At 38.2% G+C, this 15,053-nt stretch overlaps 1 protein-coding gene across 1 annotated transcript; it reads right to left on the reverse strand.

Moving 5' to 3' along the window:
- Positions 1–34: 34 nt before the first annotated feature.
- On the reverse strand, positions 35–15,049 carry slco5a1a (solute carrier organic anion transporter family member 5A1a). Its single transcript, XM_048164013.1, has 10 exons — positions 13,933–15,049; positions 12,204–12,647; positions 9,662–9,794; positions 9,376–9,569; positions 6,266–6,430; positions 5,977–6,175; positions 5,732–5,891; positions 2,806–3,041; positions 2,661–2,725; positions 35–1,934 (listed from the first exon to the last, which is right to left on the reverse strand). Exons 1-10 carry the CDS (start codon positions 14,315–14,317, stop codon positions 1,477–1,479), a joined length of 2,439 nt encoding a protein of 812 aa, XP_048019970.1. The 5' UTR covers positions 14,318–15,049; the 3' UTR covers positions 35–1,476.
- Positions 15,050–15,053: the final 4 nt, after the last annotated feature.

Here is a 15,053-nt window from a genome sequence, read left to right on the forward strand (position 1 = left end):
GTTCATGTAACATTCCAAACACAAAATCACAGCACACAATCAAAATCATTTTATTTAGACAATTTATTGACACATCATTTGTTTGTACAAGTAAACCAAAACCAGTTACTAAAGAATTTCTCCAGGTTTGCCCTCGATTAGACAAACCTTCAAGAAACTTCAAATAAATAATTGTATCAATGTGTCTTCTGTTTGCAAACAGAGCACAGCAACATTGGAAGGGTTGGGGGAAAAGAGGGAGAGCAAAATGAAACATACAGTTTCCTCAGCAGTAGTTCAGTGTGTATTCTGCTCTGTTTCTACTAAAGTCCTGCAGTGATCGGGTATGAAGCCGATTTCTGCTCAGAGCTAGTGCCGTTACCATCAACACCACAAATACTGGCTCAATTGCAGCGCAAACAGAACACCATCTTCAGAGGGGTGAGAGCATGTTCTCAAGAGTATACATGATGTGTGTGTGAACATGAGATGACGTATCTCCTATACATGTGTTGTGTTTGTGCGTGTGTTATTTACCGAGATGATTGTTGACCACCGACATACAATCAACACCAACAGAAGAAAACATTATTAATACTGATATGATGCACAAAAGTCAAACGTTATAAAAAAACGTAACAGATGTGTGAACCGCACCAACTGTTGCACACACTGTAATTGTAAGACTAAAAAGCTAAACATTTAATACAACACACAGGAGAACATCTGAAAAATAAATGGTACAAGGTGGAGTACACACAGTGGGCGGAGTTTAAAGTTTAGGAGGAGCCACTGCTTGTGTGGAATCAATACTGTGGGAGGAGTTTAGTCTGGGCATGGCTAATATAGCTGGTAGGGAGGGGAGGGGTTTAAAGATTGGGAGGGGCTAATGTGATTCACAAGAGGTGTGTTTGACTTGAAGCGGCTTGAACGGCGTATGACATCAAAGTACCGCGAGAGCAGACGGCTCCAAATGCTTGTACTTTAATGTCAAAAACCAATCGGTCTGCTCCAGTCGAACACACCTGAGGAGTCAGTGCTGTGGGAGGAGTTTGCATAGTAAAATTTGCAGTCTCTTTCCCTTCACTGTTGAAACATGAATGGATGAATCAATGAGGTAAACAAGTACATGTATCTATCCGCTGTACAGGCGAAGCAGAAGAGTATGTGCATAACTAACACTATAGGTAACTAGATGACATGACTATGGTAAATATGTTAGAATGTGTGTGTTTGTATGTAACGATGATCAGAGGTATTCGTCCTGCTGAGGTATTGTGTCAAAAAGGTTTTATTACTAATCAGTGCTTCACAAAAGTACTGCAATAATGTGTTTGACGTGTGTGTTTGTTTTAAAAAAAGGCACCAGCAATGGCTATAAGCGGTGTGGCGTGTTTCCATTTACATCATAATTGGCCCTCATAATTGTATGATGTTTGCATGCATGTGTATGAGCGAGTGTGTGTGTAAATGTGTGTGTGTGCATTGCTCCAACACTCACACTGCCACTTTTTCAAGAGACCGTATGGGCGGAGTTATTGCTTTCAGGCCATTCCCAGGGCAACTGTTACCACGGCTAAGGGCGTGTCCAGTTGGCATGGCAGCATGGGAGTGTTCATTTGGCCGTGGCAGGAAGACAGGACAGGAGCGTGTGCGCGCGTGGCCTTTGTGACCTCCGGCGTGGCAGATGAGGTGGCTCACCGTGTCCAGCGGGGAAAGCGTATGCGAGTGCGTGTGTGTGTGCGTCTGCTCCTCACGCCGCTTCAGCGAATACCAGGTGAGGAAGATGAACAGGAAGCCCAGGAACTTCAAGCTCGCCGCCAACCCAAAGTAAACAAAGCGGAGGGAAGTGACATCGTATTCCCAGCAGGACCCATGGAAACCACAATCCTGCTGCCACAGCATACAGGTGGTGTCAATCACAGCTCCAAAATAGATAGGAGTGGGGATGTAGGCTGGAGAGAGAGAAAGAAAGAAGGAATTTATCAAAAACTGTTTGAATATTTACTAATTAGCAACCAAATATTAAAACGCTTTGGTACTTTATATATATAATAATACTTTTCAGCCTTTTAATATTTAATATATATCTTGGTATTTTTAAACACTACCATTCAATAGTTTGGGGTCAGTAAGATTTTTATTTTTTGGAAGAAATGAATACTTTGATTCAGCAAAGATATTAAATTGAGAGAGTTAATATATTTATAATATTGCAAATAAATTATATTTCAAATAAATGCTGTTATTTTGAACTTATTCATCAGAAATCTTTAAAAAAAAAAAATGCACCAGAGTTTACACAAAAATATAAAGCAGCACAACTGTTTTCAACTGATCCTAATAAGAAATGTTTCTTGAGCATCAAATCAGCATATTAAATTGATTTCTAAAGGAACATGTGACACTGAAGACTGGAGTAATGATGCTGAAAATCACAGGAATAAATAGTACTTTAAAATCTATTAAAATAGAAAAGAACCATTTTAAATTGCACTAATATTTCACAATATTACTGTTTTACTGTATTTTTGATCTAATAAATGCAACCTTGTTGAGCATAAGAGACAAAAATAAGTCTTAATGGTCAAATTAAAGGCATATTAATATTGATATATTGTCCAGCTCTAGCTGAGTCACAGAAATAAAAGATGAATTTTGTAAAATCTGTCCAATCTTACCAAGAGTCCTGAGAAGAACGAACTGCATTCCCAGAGCAAACGGCCTGTCCTCTTCCTCCACTGACCTGCTCAGAAAATAAGAGAGAGATGAGCGAAACAAAGAGCAATAGAGAAATGATATCTGAGGATGTGGAGAGAAGCAGACCTGAGCGTAACGATGATGACGGACGGCTGAGCGCAGGCGGTTATGAGAGTGACGATGAAGAGAAAGATGAGGAAGGTGATGAGTGTTCCACAGGTGCGCTCACACTTTCCTGCCAGTGCGTAACCATTCTCATTCAGGTACGTCTTCACGATCACCACCTGGAGCTCGTGGTTTCCTCCTGACGGCGTGATCACCTGTCTGCTCTGAACGCAGGCGCAGTCAGAATAGTTTCTGATCTGAGTGGGAGAAACACACACGAAAAATATCAACAATACTGACACAGAAAATGTCTCAAAATAGTTTCTGCTAGCTAAAATTTTACACTGATATTTTTATTTGTCCTAAGGCAAATATGAAAAATGTTGACTTGAGCAACATACAGTAACATTAGGATTCTTTTACAACAAATATTTATTTAAATATTTTTAAAGGTTAAACAACTTTAAAAAAATAAATAAAAGGGTAGAACATTCAGCCAATCATTATAACAAAGTAAACATATTTGTCTAGGCTGGATACTGACACAAATTTCTTGATGCGATTTTGTTTCACAGGCTTGCAATTTGATTCAATATCGATTCATTTAAATATATATCAGGTACAATCCGTCAATTTTTCTCAATTAAAAAAAAAACAAAAAAACAAAAAAAAAAATCTATACAGGGAACCCTGTCGGTTGGTATATTACTATAACATTAAAGAGTTATTCACCCAAAAATGAAAATTCAGTCATTAATTACTCACCCTCACGTCGTTCCACACCCGTAAGACCTTCGTTCATCTTCGGAACACAAATTAAGATATTTTTGATAATATCTGATGGCTCAGTGCATTGCCAGCAAGATCATTTCCTTTTTCAATGCCCAGGAAGCTACTAAAAACATATTTAACCCTTGTGCGGTCTTCGGGGTCTTTTTGACCCGCAAATGATGTTTGCTCAAATTTTAAAAAAAAAGTTCTCTTTGTCCAAATGGCATGAGACTTTGTACGGTGGTTAACACTTTTAAGATCTACAAATAAAAAAAAAAAATTGGAGTGATATCTTATGTTAGTTTAAAAAAAAAAAAAAAGTTACGTTCGTGGTCTTCGGGGTCTCTGGAGACCCCGGGCAACAAAATGTAATTTTGTAACAATATAATATATTTTTTAAAAACCAATGTAATTTTAAGTTTATTAATGTTTTTTCTCAACATTTGTGCAGTTGTTGGAGGATTCGTGATATCTTTTAAATTTATATAAATAAATTAAAAAATATTTTTTGAAATAGGTTTTTATGCATGAACAGCTTTTTTATGTAAAATTCACTTTCTAAAAAGCCTAGATTTCTAACTTTCATTCATGTGGATAACATGGATAACTTGACATGGTTTAGTGTAAGATTTTTGCCCATCTTTTGAAAAATGCAGTTTTAAAAGAAAAAGAAAAAACTAAAATTTTTACCAGTAGATGGCTGCAGAGCTCCACTATTTGCTATGTGCTATTTGAATGACTGAAAGACATCTTTTCACAAGTTTTTTTCAGTTGGATTCATATCTAAATGTTATGAAATCACAATTATAACAATAAAAATTACTTTGTCAAAGTTTAGCATTTTTTGTGCAGGGCAAAATCAGTTTTTCAATAATAATTTTATTATAAAAAGAATAAAAGAATAAAATAAATAATTTTTATTTTTGTGTGCGCGTGTGTGTGAGCATGTCCATTTTGTATTGGGGATGTTTTTTGCATTTTTGGAAGTGTGCCACTTCATTTCTGTCTATGTGTGTTGTGCGCTGTTTCTGATTTTGAGAATGGATTTTGTCCAGTTTCTAAGTGGGCTCTCTGTGGGTTACATTATTGATGATATTATTGAAAAACTGATTTTTTTCAGTACAAAAAATGCGAAACTTTGACAAAAAGTAATTTTTATTGTTATAATTGTGATTTCATAACATTTAGATATGAATCCAACTGAAAAAAACTTGTGAAAAGACATATTTCAGTCATTCAAATAGCACATAGCAAATAGTGGAGCTCTGCAGCCATCTATTGGTAAAAATGTTAGTTTTTTTACTTTTATAACTGCATTTTCCAAAAGATGGGCAAAAATCTTACACTAAACCATGTCAAATTATCCATGTTATCCACATGAATGAAAGTTAGAAATCTTTAAATCTTCGAAGCTTTACAAATCTTTTGTTTCAAATCAGAGGTTCAGAGTGCCAAAATCACATGATTTCAGTAAACAAGGCTTCATTATGTCATAAGTGTTTCGAAATTTCAATAGTTCAAGTGACTTTGGCAGTTTGATCATGCTCCAAACCACTGATTCAAACTAAATATTCGTAAAGCTTCGAAGCTTCATGAAGCAGTGTTTTGAAATCGCCCATCACTAGATATTGTTGAATAAAGTCGCCATTTTGTTTTTTGTGGCACACAAAAAGTATTCTAGTCACTTTATAATATTAAGGTTGAACCGATTTACTCACAGGAACTTTTTAGTAGCTTTCTGGGCATTGAAAAAGGAAATGATCTTGCTGGCAATGCAGGCCTCACTGAGCCATCGGATTTTATAAAAAATATCTTAATTTGTGTTCCAAAGATGAACGAAGGTCTTACGTGTTTGGAACAACAAGAAGGTTAGTATGACAAAATTTTCATTTTTGGGTGAACTAACCCTTTAAAGGTTAAAATTAAACTTAATTAAAAAAAAAAAAACAGCATCTGAAAACAGCATAGACTAAAAGATAAATTCTTAGGATCTTTAATATCGGCTAATCAAAATGAGAAACGATTAAAATTGAGAAATCAGTATTTTAAACCCAGCCCTATTTTTGTCGAGTCCTAATCATTTTTGGTTTTGCCGTGCATTGGATTCATCATCAACTGATATTTTTAACCTACGGTTTGTGAAACAGGGTCTGTGGACAGATGTGAAATGACTCACTCCTGAGGTGTGGTTGGCGATGTTGCTGCAGCCCGCCAGACATGGGTTAAAGTAGGTGATGCCATCAGAGCCGCAGACAGGTGCATACTCATGAATCCTGCATCCACAGTTGACGTTACAGCTTCCCGTTAGGTTTCGGTGAGACAGAGTCAGTGTGGGCCTGCAGAACACAGATCGAACATCATTCAGTGCAGCTCATGTTTGCAGGTGATATTTATGCGCGTCTACAGGGGTTCCTCCATTACCCAGTGGTGTAAGGGATATTTATTCCACCGAGGTTGATGCTCTCACAACCGACGATGAAGAGCGTGGAAAAGCAGAGCAAAGACACTCCACTGCAGATCATGGCCAGCTTTGCTGCTTCTCTTTCGCCCAGTTTCAGCTTCTTAATTATGTACCCTCCTAAAACTATACCAACACCTGCACTGGGTACGATGATCAGACCTGCACACACAAACGCACAATTAATAAACACCCAGAGGAAGTACTGTGATCAGATCAACAGATTTGTGTCAGTGTGTGTGCGTGTTGTACCTGTGTATATACTGGCATTAGATGCTGGAACACCAAATTGAGATTCAATGAATTTGGGAATGAACGTGATGAAGGCTGTGACGATGGCACATTCCGCCGTATACGACAAGCTCACAAATAAAAACGTCACGTTACTCAATATACGCACAGCTGCTTTTGGCAATTCTGGAGAGAGACAGAAAGAGACAGAGAGAAAGAGACAGATGTATCATTTGTATTTAAATGTATCATCCAAAATGTGCTCATATTAATAATTAGTGTTACTGTTAACTAAAGCAAAGTATTAAAAATCGTTTTGGTTAGCTGAAATAAAATACAAAAATTAGATGAAAAGGTTACATTTAGAAATTAGAAATTATTAAGTTGAAGTACTAAAATGATTAAAACACTAAAACTGAAATAAAATAAAGTTAAATAGAAATATTAAACAAACAAAAACGTATCAATAAAAAGCACAACACAATTAAAACAAATTAAAATGAAAATATAAAATAAAATATAATTCAAAATATTAATAAATACTATAATAGTATATCGATAATACTAAAATAACACTGGTAATAAAGAAATAAATAACAAATTTAAGATTAAAAAAAAAAGGCTCACCAAGTTAAAGGAATATTGTTTTAAATAAAAATATGAACACAAATACTATCCCATGTGTTCAATAAAATAAAATAAAATTAAATAAAATACTACCATGAAGGGCTGCTCAATTATGGCAAAAATCATAATCACAATTATTTTTGGTCAATATTGAAATCACAATTATTTGACACGAATATTGGTGGGTGATAAGATCAAAGTCTTATTTCATGATACAAGTCATTTTAAATATCACTGAAATTTTACAATTATCAATACTTCAGCATAAACTAATTCTAGGTTAACTAATGTGAGAAAAATGTCCTCAAAATAATTATATAAGACAAGTAAACAGTCATCAATACAATAAGAAAAAAGAAAATAATTATAGACAAAACAGAGCCAAATAAATACAACAGAACGAAAATACATACAATACAAATAAATTGTGTAAATAAGTGTTTTAAGTTTTTCAGGAATTCAGATAAGTAATAGCCTACAACAAAAAACTGAATAACACTGCATCTAACACTTCATAGTCTTACTGTACAAATGAAATATAGATTAATTCTTATTAAAGCTACTAAAGTTATTCAGTCAAGATCAGTGAGTGATTTTCCTTTTTCATTTGCTGTTTGATTATCATTATAATGTTTGATTACCAGACTGCAGCAGGTTTATTAGGCTGCTGTCACTTTAAGAGCGAATGCACAGATCTAATATACTGCTACACACGTGTTTTCTTTCTCAACTGTGTCTGTTTACTTAAAGGTGCCCTAGAACTTTTTTTAAAAGATGTAATATAAGTCTAAGGTGTCCCCTGAATGTGTCTGAAGTTTCAGCTCAAAATACCCCATAGATTTTTTTTAATTAATTTTTTTAACTGCCTATTTTGGGGCATCATTAGAAATGAGTCGATTCAGGGTGTGTGGCCCTTTAAATCTCATGCTCCACACCCACGGAGCTCGCGCTTGCCTTAAACAACATAAAAAAAGTTCAAACAGCTAATATAACCCTCAAAATGGATCTTTACAAAGTGTTCGTCATGCAGCATGTCTAATCGCGTAAGTACAGTGTTTATTTTGATGTTTACATTGATTCTGAATGAGTTTGAGGCTATGCTCCGTGGCTAACGGCTAATGCTACACTGTTGGAGAGATTTGTTATTTGAGATTTGTTATTTGAGATTTGAAGTTGTGTTTATGAATTATACAGACTGCAAGTGTTTAAAAATGAAAATAGCGACGGCTCTTGTCTCCGTGAATACAGTAAGAAACGATGGTAACTTTAACCACATTTAACAGCACATTAGCAACATGCTAACGAAACATTTAGAAAGACAATTTACAAATATCACTAAAAAAATCATGTTATCATAAATCATGTCAGTTATTATTGCTCCATCTGCCATTTTTTGCTATTGTCCTTGCTTGCTTACCTAGTCTGTTGATTCAGCTGTGCACATCCAGACGTTCTGCCCTTGTCTAATGCCTTTCATAATGTTGGGAACATGGGCTGGCATATGCAAATATTGGGGTCATACATATTAATGATCCCGACTGTTACGTAACAGTCGGTGTTATGTTGAGATTTGCCTGTTCTTCTGAGGTCTTTTAAACAAATGAGATTTATATAAGGAGGAGGAAACAATGGAGTTTGAGACTCACTGTATGTCTTTTCCATGTACTGAACTCTTGTTATTTAACTATGCCGAGGTAAATTCAATTTTTGAATCTAGGGCACCTTTAAGACATAACCCACTTTGTTTACGTGAATACTCTCCAAAAAGGCATTTTGACATTTTTGTGTGTACGTGTTTATGCGCGTATCTAGGCGTGTATCCAAAGCTCATTTTATCCACGTTCAGCTCTGACTCGGAGCGCGCACACAGAAAGCCGCCTGAAGAACAGAGTCTCTTTTGCGGCTTAATGCATTTTTAATAACAGTTTAATATCAAACACATCCCGCAGTTTAGCAACACTACATTTTACAACATTTGATGCTAGGTTTGGGCTTTTAGGGAGGAACGAAAGCACACCGCTGTGAAGGAAAAAAGGTGAGCTGGATAGAATGCGACAGCGGCACAATAATCGTTTTACCTTGATCATATTGTTTTCATTATTGTTGAAAGCCAAAAACGAAATCGAAAATTAATTACAATTAATTACGCACAGCCCTACTACCATGTCCAACTTGCTAGCCATCTCTACAAAGCGAATCTCTGGAAATCCTAGCCATATCAATATCTAGTGTGACATTGTTCTTCAAAGATGACCAAAACAGTGTTGAGAGAGTTTTTGAAATCACTACAAATCTGGGGTGCATTTCCCAAAAGCACCATAAGCCAACTATGGTCACAAGTTCCATTACATTCTATCAGTAATGATGGAACTTACGACCATAGTTGGCTTTGGAAAATGCACCCCTGGTCAGATAACTTCCAGAGAGATAACTAGCAAGTTGGATGTGGGATTTTAGATCTGAAAAGATCAGAATCTGAATTTAGATCTGATATTAAGGCTCACCTTTGATATTTTTGCCAAAACCCATTGAGGACGAGACAGCCTGGCTCTTTTCCTTAATCATCTCGTCATCGCTGGACACATCACCCGCACATCTTTTACTTTTCTTGTGCCGCGGAGGAAGTTTTTTAGGGAAGGAGAACATGGGGAAGATCACCAACAACATTGCCACAGCACACAGGAGAAACCCACTCCACCTGAGAAAGAGACAGACAGAGAGAGGTTTACAGTGTTAAGTTTACTGTATGTTCATTAATAAAAAGCAAACAATAGATGAGATTTTCCTCACCAGTTTCCAACAAACCGTGGGTCACTCTGGTCAATATTGACATTGGTACCGGGGTCGACATAGAATCCGATCAGAATCCCACCCAGCAGGTACCCAGCGGCTGGTCCAAGAGCTCCCATTACATACATGATAGCTAAACACACACAAAAAGAGAATAGTGGACTTTCTTTAGCTGTCACATGCTATTGTAGATCTTCTCACATCAGTGAGAAGCAGTTACAGACTTTGTATAGCAGAATTCAAGTCAAAGAGCAAAAAATAACTTAACTAACAGGCTAAAAATGCCTTTTGGCTACCTGGACATTCATGTCATTACACACATGAACGTACATACATTCTTATGGTCGACTAGTATATAACAGTTGATATTAGCAATTTTGAGAATATCGCTCTTTGTCGCCACCTCTGTTTGAAACCTGCAATTGCAGTTAATTGAGGAATTTTCATCTTTACATGGGTTGCATCCGTGCATCAGCATGGCTCCTCAGCATGGGTGAATCTAATGTTTTGAGGAGAATGTGTGGCTGTCAGTCACCGCACCACCACAGTAGTCTTGGACGTATATGACCAAAATAAGAATTTTCACTTTTGTTCTGACCAACTGAGGAAAAAAAAGCATTACAATAAATCGCATTACCAGTTGTGATTAAAGGATTAGTACACTTTCAAATAATAATTTCCTGCTAATTTACTCACCCCCATGTCATCCAAGATGTCCATGTCCTTCATTCTTCAGTCGAAAGGAAATTAAGGTTTTTGATGAAACATTCCAGGATTTTTCTTCTTATAGTGGACATAAAATGGTCCCAAATGGTTGAAAGTCAAAATTACAGTTTCATCGCAGCTTCAAAGGGCTTTAAACGATACCAGACGAGGAATAAGGGTCTTATCTAAAGAAACGATTGGTCATTCCGGCAGTGTGGGCGCTGCTAAGTGTATTACTGGCCTCCACAGGTCAAAGTTTGAACTAATTGTTATATACTTGCACTAGCATTTTGTATATGACAATTTAGATCAAACTTTGACCTGTGGAGGGCAGTAATACACTTAGCAGTGTCTACACTGCTGGAATTCTAACAGAGAAGAAGAAGAAGAAGAAGAAGAAGAGATCGTTCAAGACGAGCATCTATGGTTAAAATGTATATAATTTTTAATTTTCTTTAGAAAATGACCAATCGTTTTGCTAGATAAGACCCTTATTCCACGTCTGGTATTGTTTAAAGCCCTTAAAGCACTATAAAGGAGAAAAATCCTGGAATGTTTTCATCAAAAACCTTAATTTCTTTTCGACTGAAGAAAGGAGGACATGGACATCTTGGATGACATGGGGGTGAGTAAATTATCAGGAAAAATTTATTTGAAAGTGAACTAATCCTTTAAATCTAAAGATCGCTTAGATAATATCATGTTAATAACAGATAATTAATGTTAACAATATCAGCATTGTGTGACTACTATGTGTATATAAGCATTACCTGTAGATTTCAATTTCTGTACAGTCTAATCTTTAACGTTAATCATTAAATCAAAGAAAAGGCTATAAATCATCCGCCACCTGCAGCATCCTCACATGTGATATAGCCTACTCGCTGGGACTCCTTTATGTAAACAGACGTGACGTAATGACGCAAAGATGAATGGCGGCATGCTTGAATTTCCCATGGAATCCTACCAGTACAACTCAAATTAGAACACATTATCACAAGCTTACCGCTGTGAATCAGGCTAAGGTAAGAAGATAATTTTGAACACTGGCTGGTTATGTACTTGCTCAAAAATTGATTTTAGATCATTTTTAACCAAAAAAAGTTACGGACTGCAGCTTTAATTTGAAGTGCCAGCTTTTGCATTATTGTTAGAGTCAAATCTGGACACAGAGAATGGATTTTGTTATTCATACTAGCTAGCTACATATAATAACTTGATCACTCACACGAAAGTAATCAGAACATTGACTCAGTGTGACCAGGGCTATATTTAAAAATATATTATTGAGTGTTTACATACCAGGAAAAAACTCTGCATCGCAAATCAATCAGTGATTGACAAATTCAGACTCAAGTAGCATTATTGGCATGGTAAAACGGCTTTACATTGCCAAAGGACTGACAGGCACTGATCCAATTGTGTTGAGCATTGTCAAATTTACAGGCAACAATGGGCATTGAATAAGGCAGTGATTGACAGCGCTCTGATCCAATGGTGTTTGGCATTGTCATATTAACAGTACCTGTTCTTGACAAGCACCAGTTTAAAAAACCAGCACCCCCCAGTGTAGTGAGAGTTTAAAACTAAAATCGGGGTGATTTAACATTAATCCGTTATGCGTGCTGTGCTCTTGTCAATTGTCTGTTATTTTAAAACCTCCGTCCAGTAACACTAGTAATTACTAATACTGTAGAAATACAATATTTGCAAAAAACACTGAACAGGGGCCCCCTGAGCACGTGGCTGCAGCCTAGGATAACCTATGCGTTAACCCAGGACCCAGTCACCCAACACACAGATTACACTCCAACAAAGCCACACACAAAGGACTCACCCAGGTACAGGGATGCGTTCTCCTTCTTCACATTGTCATCCAGGTAAGTTGGTCCAAGTGTGTATATGGGAGTCGACCCCATTCCCACGAGGATCTGAGCACAGATGAACAGCGCCACATACAGGGCGTGCTCACTCTCTTCTCGGTCCCTCTGGCACCTGGACAGTGCCGGCCTCTCCTGCCCACTGCCATTCCCGCTGGCACAGAGCCCCTCACCCCCCACTGTGCTGTTCAGTTCCTCCAGCTGATAGGGCGGAGAGATGAAGTGAGGTAGGGAGAAGAGGGCGGCACCCACCGCAATTAACACGCCTCCTACAGCCAGCCAGCGTGGCCTCTGACTCCGCCCTCCGAAGTAGCTGATGAAAACCACAACGAGGAGACTACCGATGTCAAAACAGCTGACCAGCAGACCTGACTCTGAGCTCCGCAGACTGTACCGCTTTTCTGAAAAACACAGAGCTCATTTAGTCTGAAATTCTTGAACTCCAATATTGAAGTAGAACAAAGAGAAACTGGGAAAAGATTAGATGGTGAAATTAAGGGGGTTAGTCCAAAAATAAAAATTCTGCCATCATTTACTCACACTCATGTCATTTCAAACCCTTAAGCCTTTCGATCATCTTCGGAACACAAATGAAGATATTTTTAATGATATCTGAGATATTTCTGTCCTTCCAATCTACACAACCACACTTTGACACTTCAAAAAGTTCAAGTGATAAAGAGATCATAAAACTGATCCAGACGAATTGAGCAGTTTAGTCCAAATTATCTGAAGAGACTTAATTGTTTTATATGATTAACAGATTAATTTAAGCTTTTATAGTAATCATTCATCAATGCACACATCAGTTATGATAAACAGAAGCTCAAGCATGTTTGCTTGATGTGTGAGAACCAATCAGGTTCATTCTTGTGTTACGCAGTATGTTTGAGCTTCCACAACAACCAATGAGGTTTGTTCTCGCGCATCAAAGCAAGTACAGTTGAGTTTCTGTTTATGTTCGCTGATCAATATGTGAATAAAAGCCTAAATTAATCTGTTCATCATATAAAATGATCAAGTCTCTTCAGAATATTTTGACTAATCCGCTCAATTCACATGGGTTAGTTTTATGACCTCTTTATGAATTTTTTGAAAGTGGTAGTTGCATAAACTGTCAATGGAGGGACAGAAATCACTCAAATTTCATTAAAAATATCTTCATTTGTGTTCCAAAAATGAACGAAAATCCTACAGGTTTAAAATGACTTAGGGGTGAGGAAATAATGACATCATTTTCATTTTTGAACTAACCATTTAAAAAATTAGGATGGATGGAGATTGTTGTGAGATATTACAAAAGATGAGACAACATGATACCTTAAAGGTGCAGTAATCAATTGAAAGTGGATCAGACCAAGCACCAAAACAAACTTGTAGCCAATCAGCAGTAAAGGGCGTGTCAACTCATTAGGGGGGAGGTGCCTGTGCTGTATAGTGTGTTTGTGAATTTGGGGCGGAGCTATCAAGATAGGGCTGTGATCCTTTTAAGTTTGTTTTGGTGAATTCAAATATCAACAGAGATTTTCAGAAATTGCTTACTGCACCTTTAATTAAAGAGCTGAGAAGAGAAGAGAAGCGAAGAGAAGAGAAGAGAAGAGAAGAGAAGAGAAGAGAAGAGAAGAGAAGAGAAGAGAAGAGAAGAGAAGAGAAGAGAAGAGAAGAGAAGAGGGTCAGGTATGTTACCTATGGTGGTGATGACGCTGCTGAGATATCCGGACACCATCAGAGACTGAATAAAGGTGAGGTAACACATGCAGAACAGGAAGCAGCGCGAGTCTGACAGGATCCTGTCCACATAGCGCCTCACCGGCACCCGCGGCAGGCGGAACGTCAAGAGCGCAGCTGCGCCGCGACCTTCCGGCTCACGACACTCTGTCCTGACGGGGGAGCCGCACCGGGGCGAGCTATGCGAGGCAGAGAGCAGAGTCTGATCCGCGTCCTGACTACCGCTGAGCACGGGGAGGCTCTTAGATTTCAAACCCTGAGTAGATTCCTCGCACAAGTACGGAAACTGTTTCACGGGTGCGAGGCCCCCTCCTCCGGCCTCCCCAACACCACCGGATGCCATCCTGACGGGCAGTTTGAGCTCAGCGCGTCTAGTGCACAGACGGACACACGAACATAACAGACTCTCAGATAAACCAGCTGAGGCTTATCACTGACAAATCCTATCCTTTCTGTGCGAAAATATCGTCCTACAATACTAAAAGCTTCAGATAGCGGTCCACACCGGCTCTCCGACCCGTTTATCAGTGCGACAGAGACGCAGACATTCTGCTCTGGCTCATTTCAACAAAACAAAACGCTTTAACAGATACTTGTAAACAGATATGTCTTATTACGACTATTTATAAATGCGCTTTGTTCGTTTACAGCACCATTTTTGATTCAATACGGCACATATTCACTAAAACAACACACTGAATCGACGGTCGACCAGCCGCCGTGGGCTCACGCGCCTCTGCGCGTATACTGCAGCGGCGCAGCGCGCACGCTCGGCCGCATCACACACGCGCATTTTGCCCCGTTATCTGCGCTAGATTAATAATCCCGATTAAGTCCACAGACGCCATTAAACTGTAATCGATCGCCTCCCTCTGCACACGGCTCCGACACACCATCAGATCTTCGCTGTGTGATCAAAATATCCTTGTCCTTGGACGGAGGGGGTAGAACGGACTGTCCGTTATTCACGGTATCGCTGTAAGCAGTATCGCCTCCAAGCGCATTCGGTCTGTACCGCAGCGGGCTGCAAAAATAAGCGTTAACTTCCGGTTCACGATTTCTCTGTCAAAACAAATGGG

The sequence above is a fragment of the Megalobrama amblycephala genome, linkage group LG17, assembly GCF_018812025.1.
Source record: "Megalobrama amblycephala isolate DHTTF-2021 linkage group LG17, ASM1881202v1, whole genome shotgun sequence".
Taxonomy (NCBI): Eukaryota; Metazoa; Chordata; class Actinopteri; order Cypriniformes; family Xenocyprididae; genus Megalobrama; species Megalobrama amblycephala.

Coding starts and splice junctions, on each gene's coding strand:
- slco5a1a (XM_048164013.1), bottom strand. CDS start 14,317: ATGGCATCCGGTGGTGTTGGGGAGGCCGGAGGAGGGGGCCTCGCACCC. Junction 9,795..12,203: donor GAACGCATCCCTGTACCTGG/GTGAGTCCTTTG, acceptor GTGTGTGTTTAG/CTATCATGTATGTAATGGGA. Junction 3,042..5,731: donor TCGCCAACCACACCTCAGGA/GTGAGTCATTTC, acceptor TCTCCCACTCAG/ATCAGAAACTATTCTGACTG.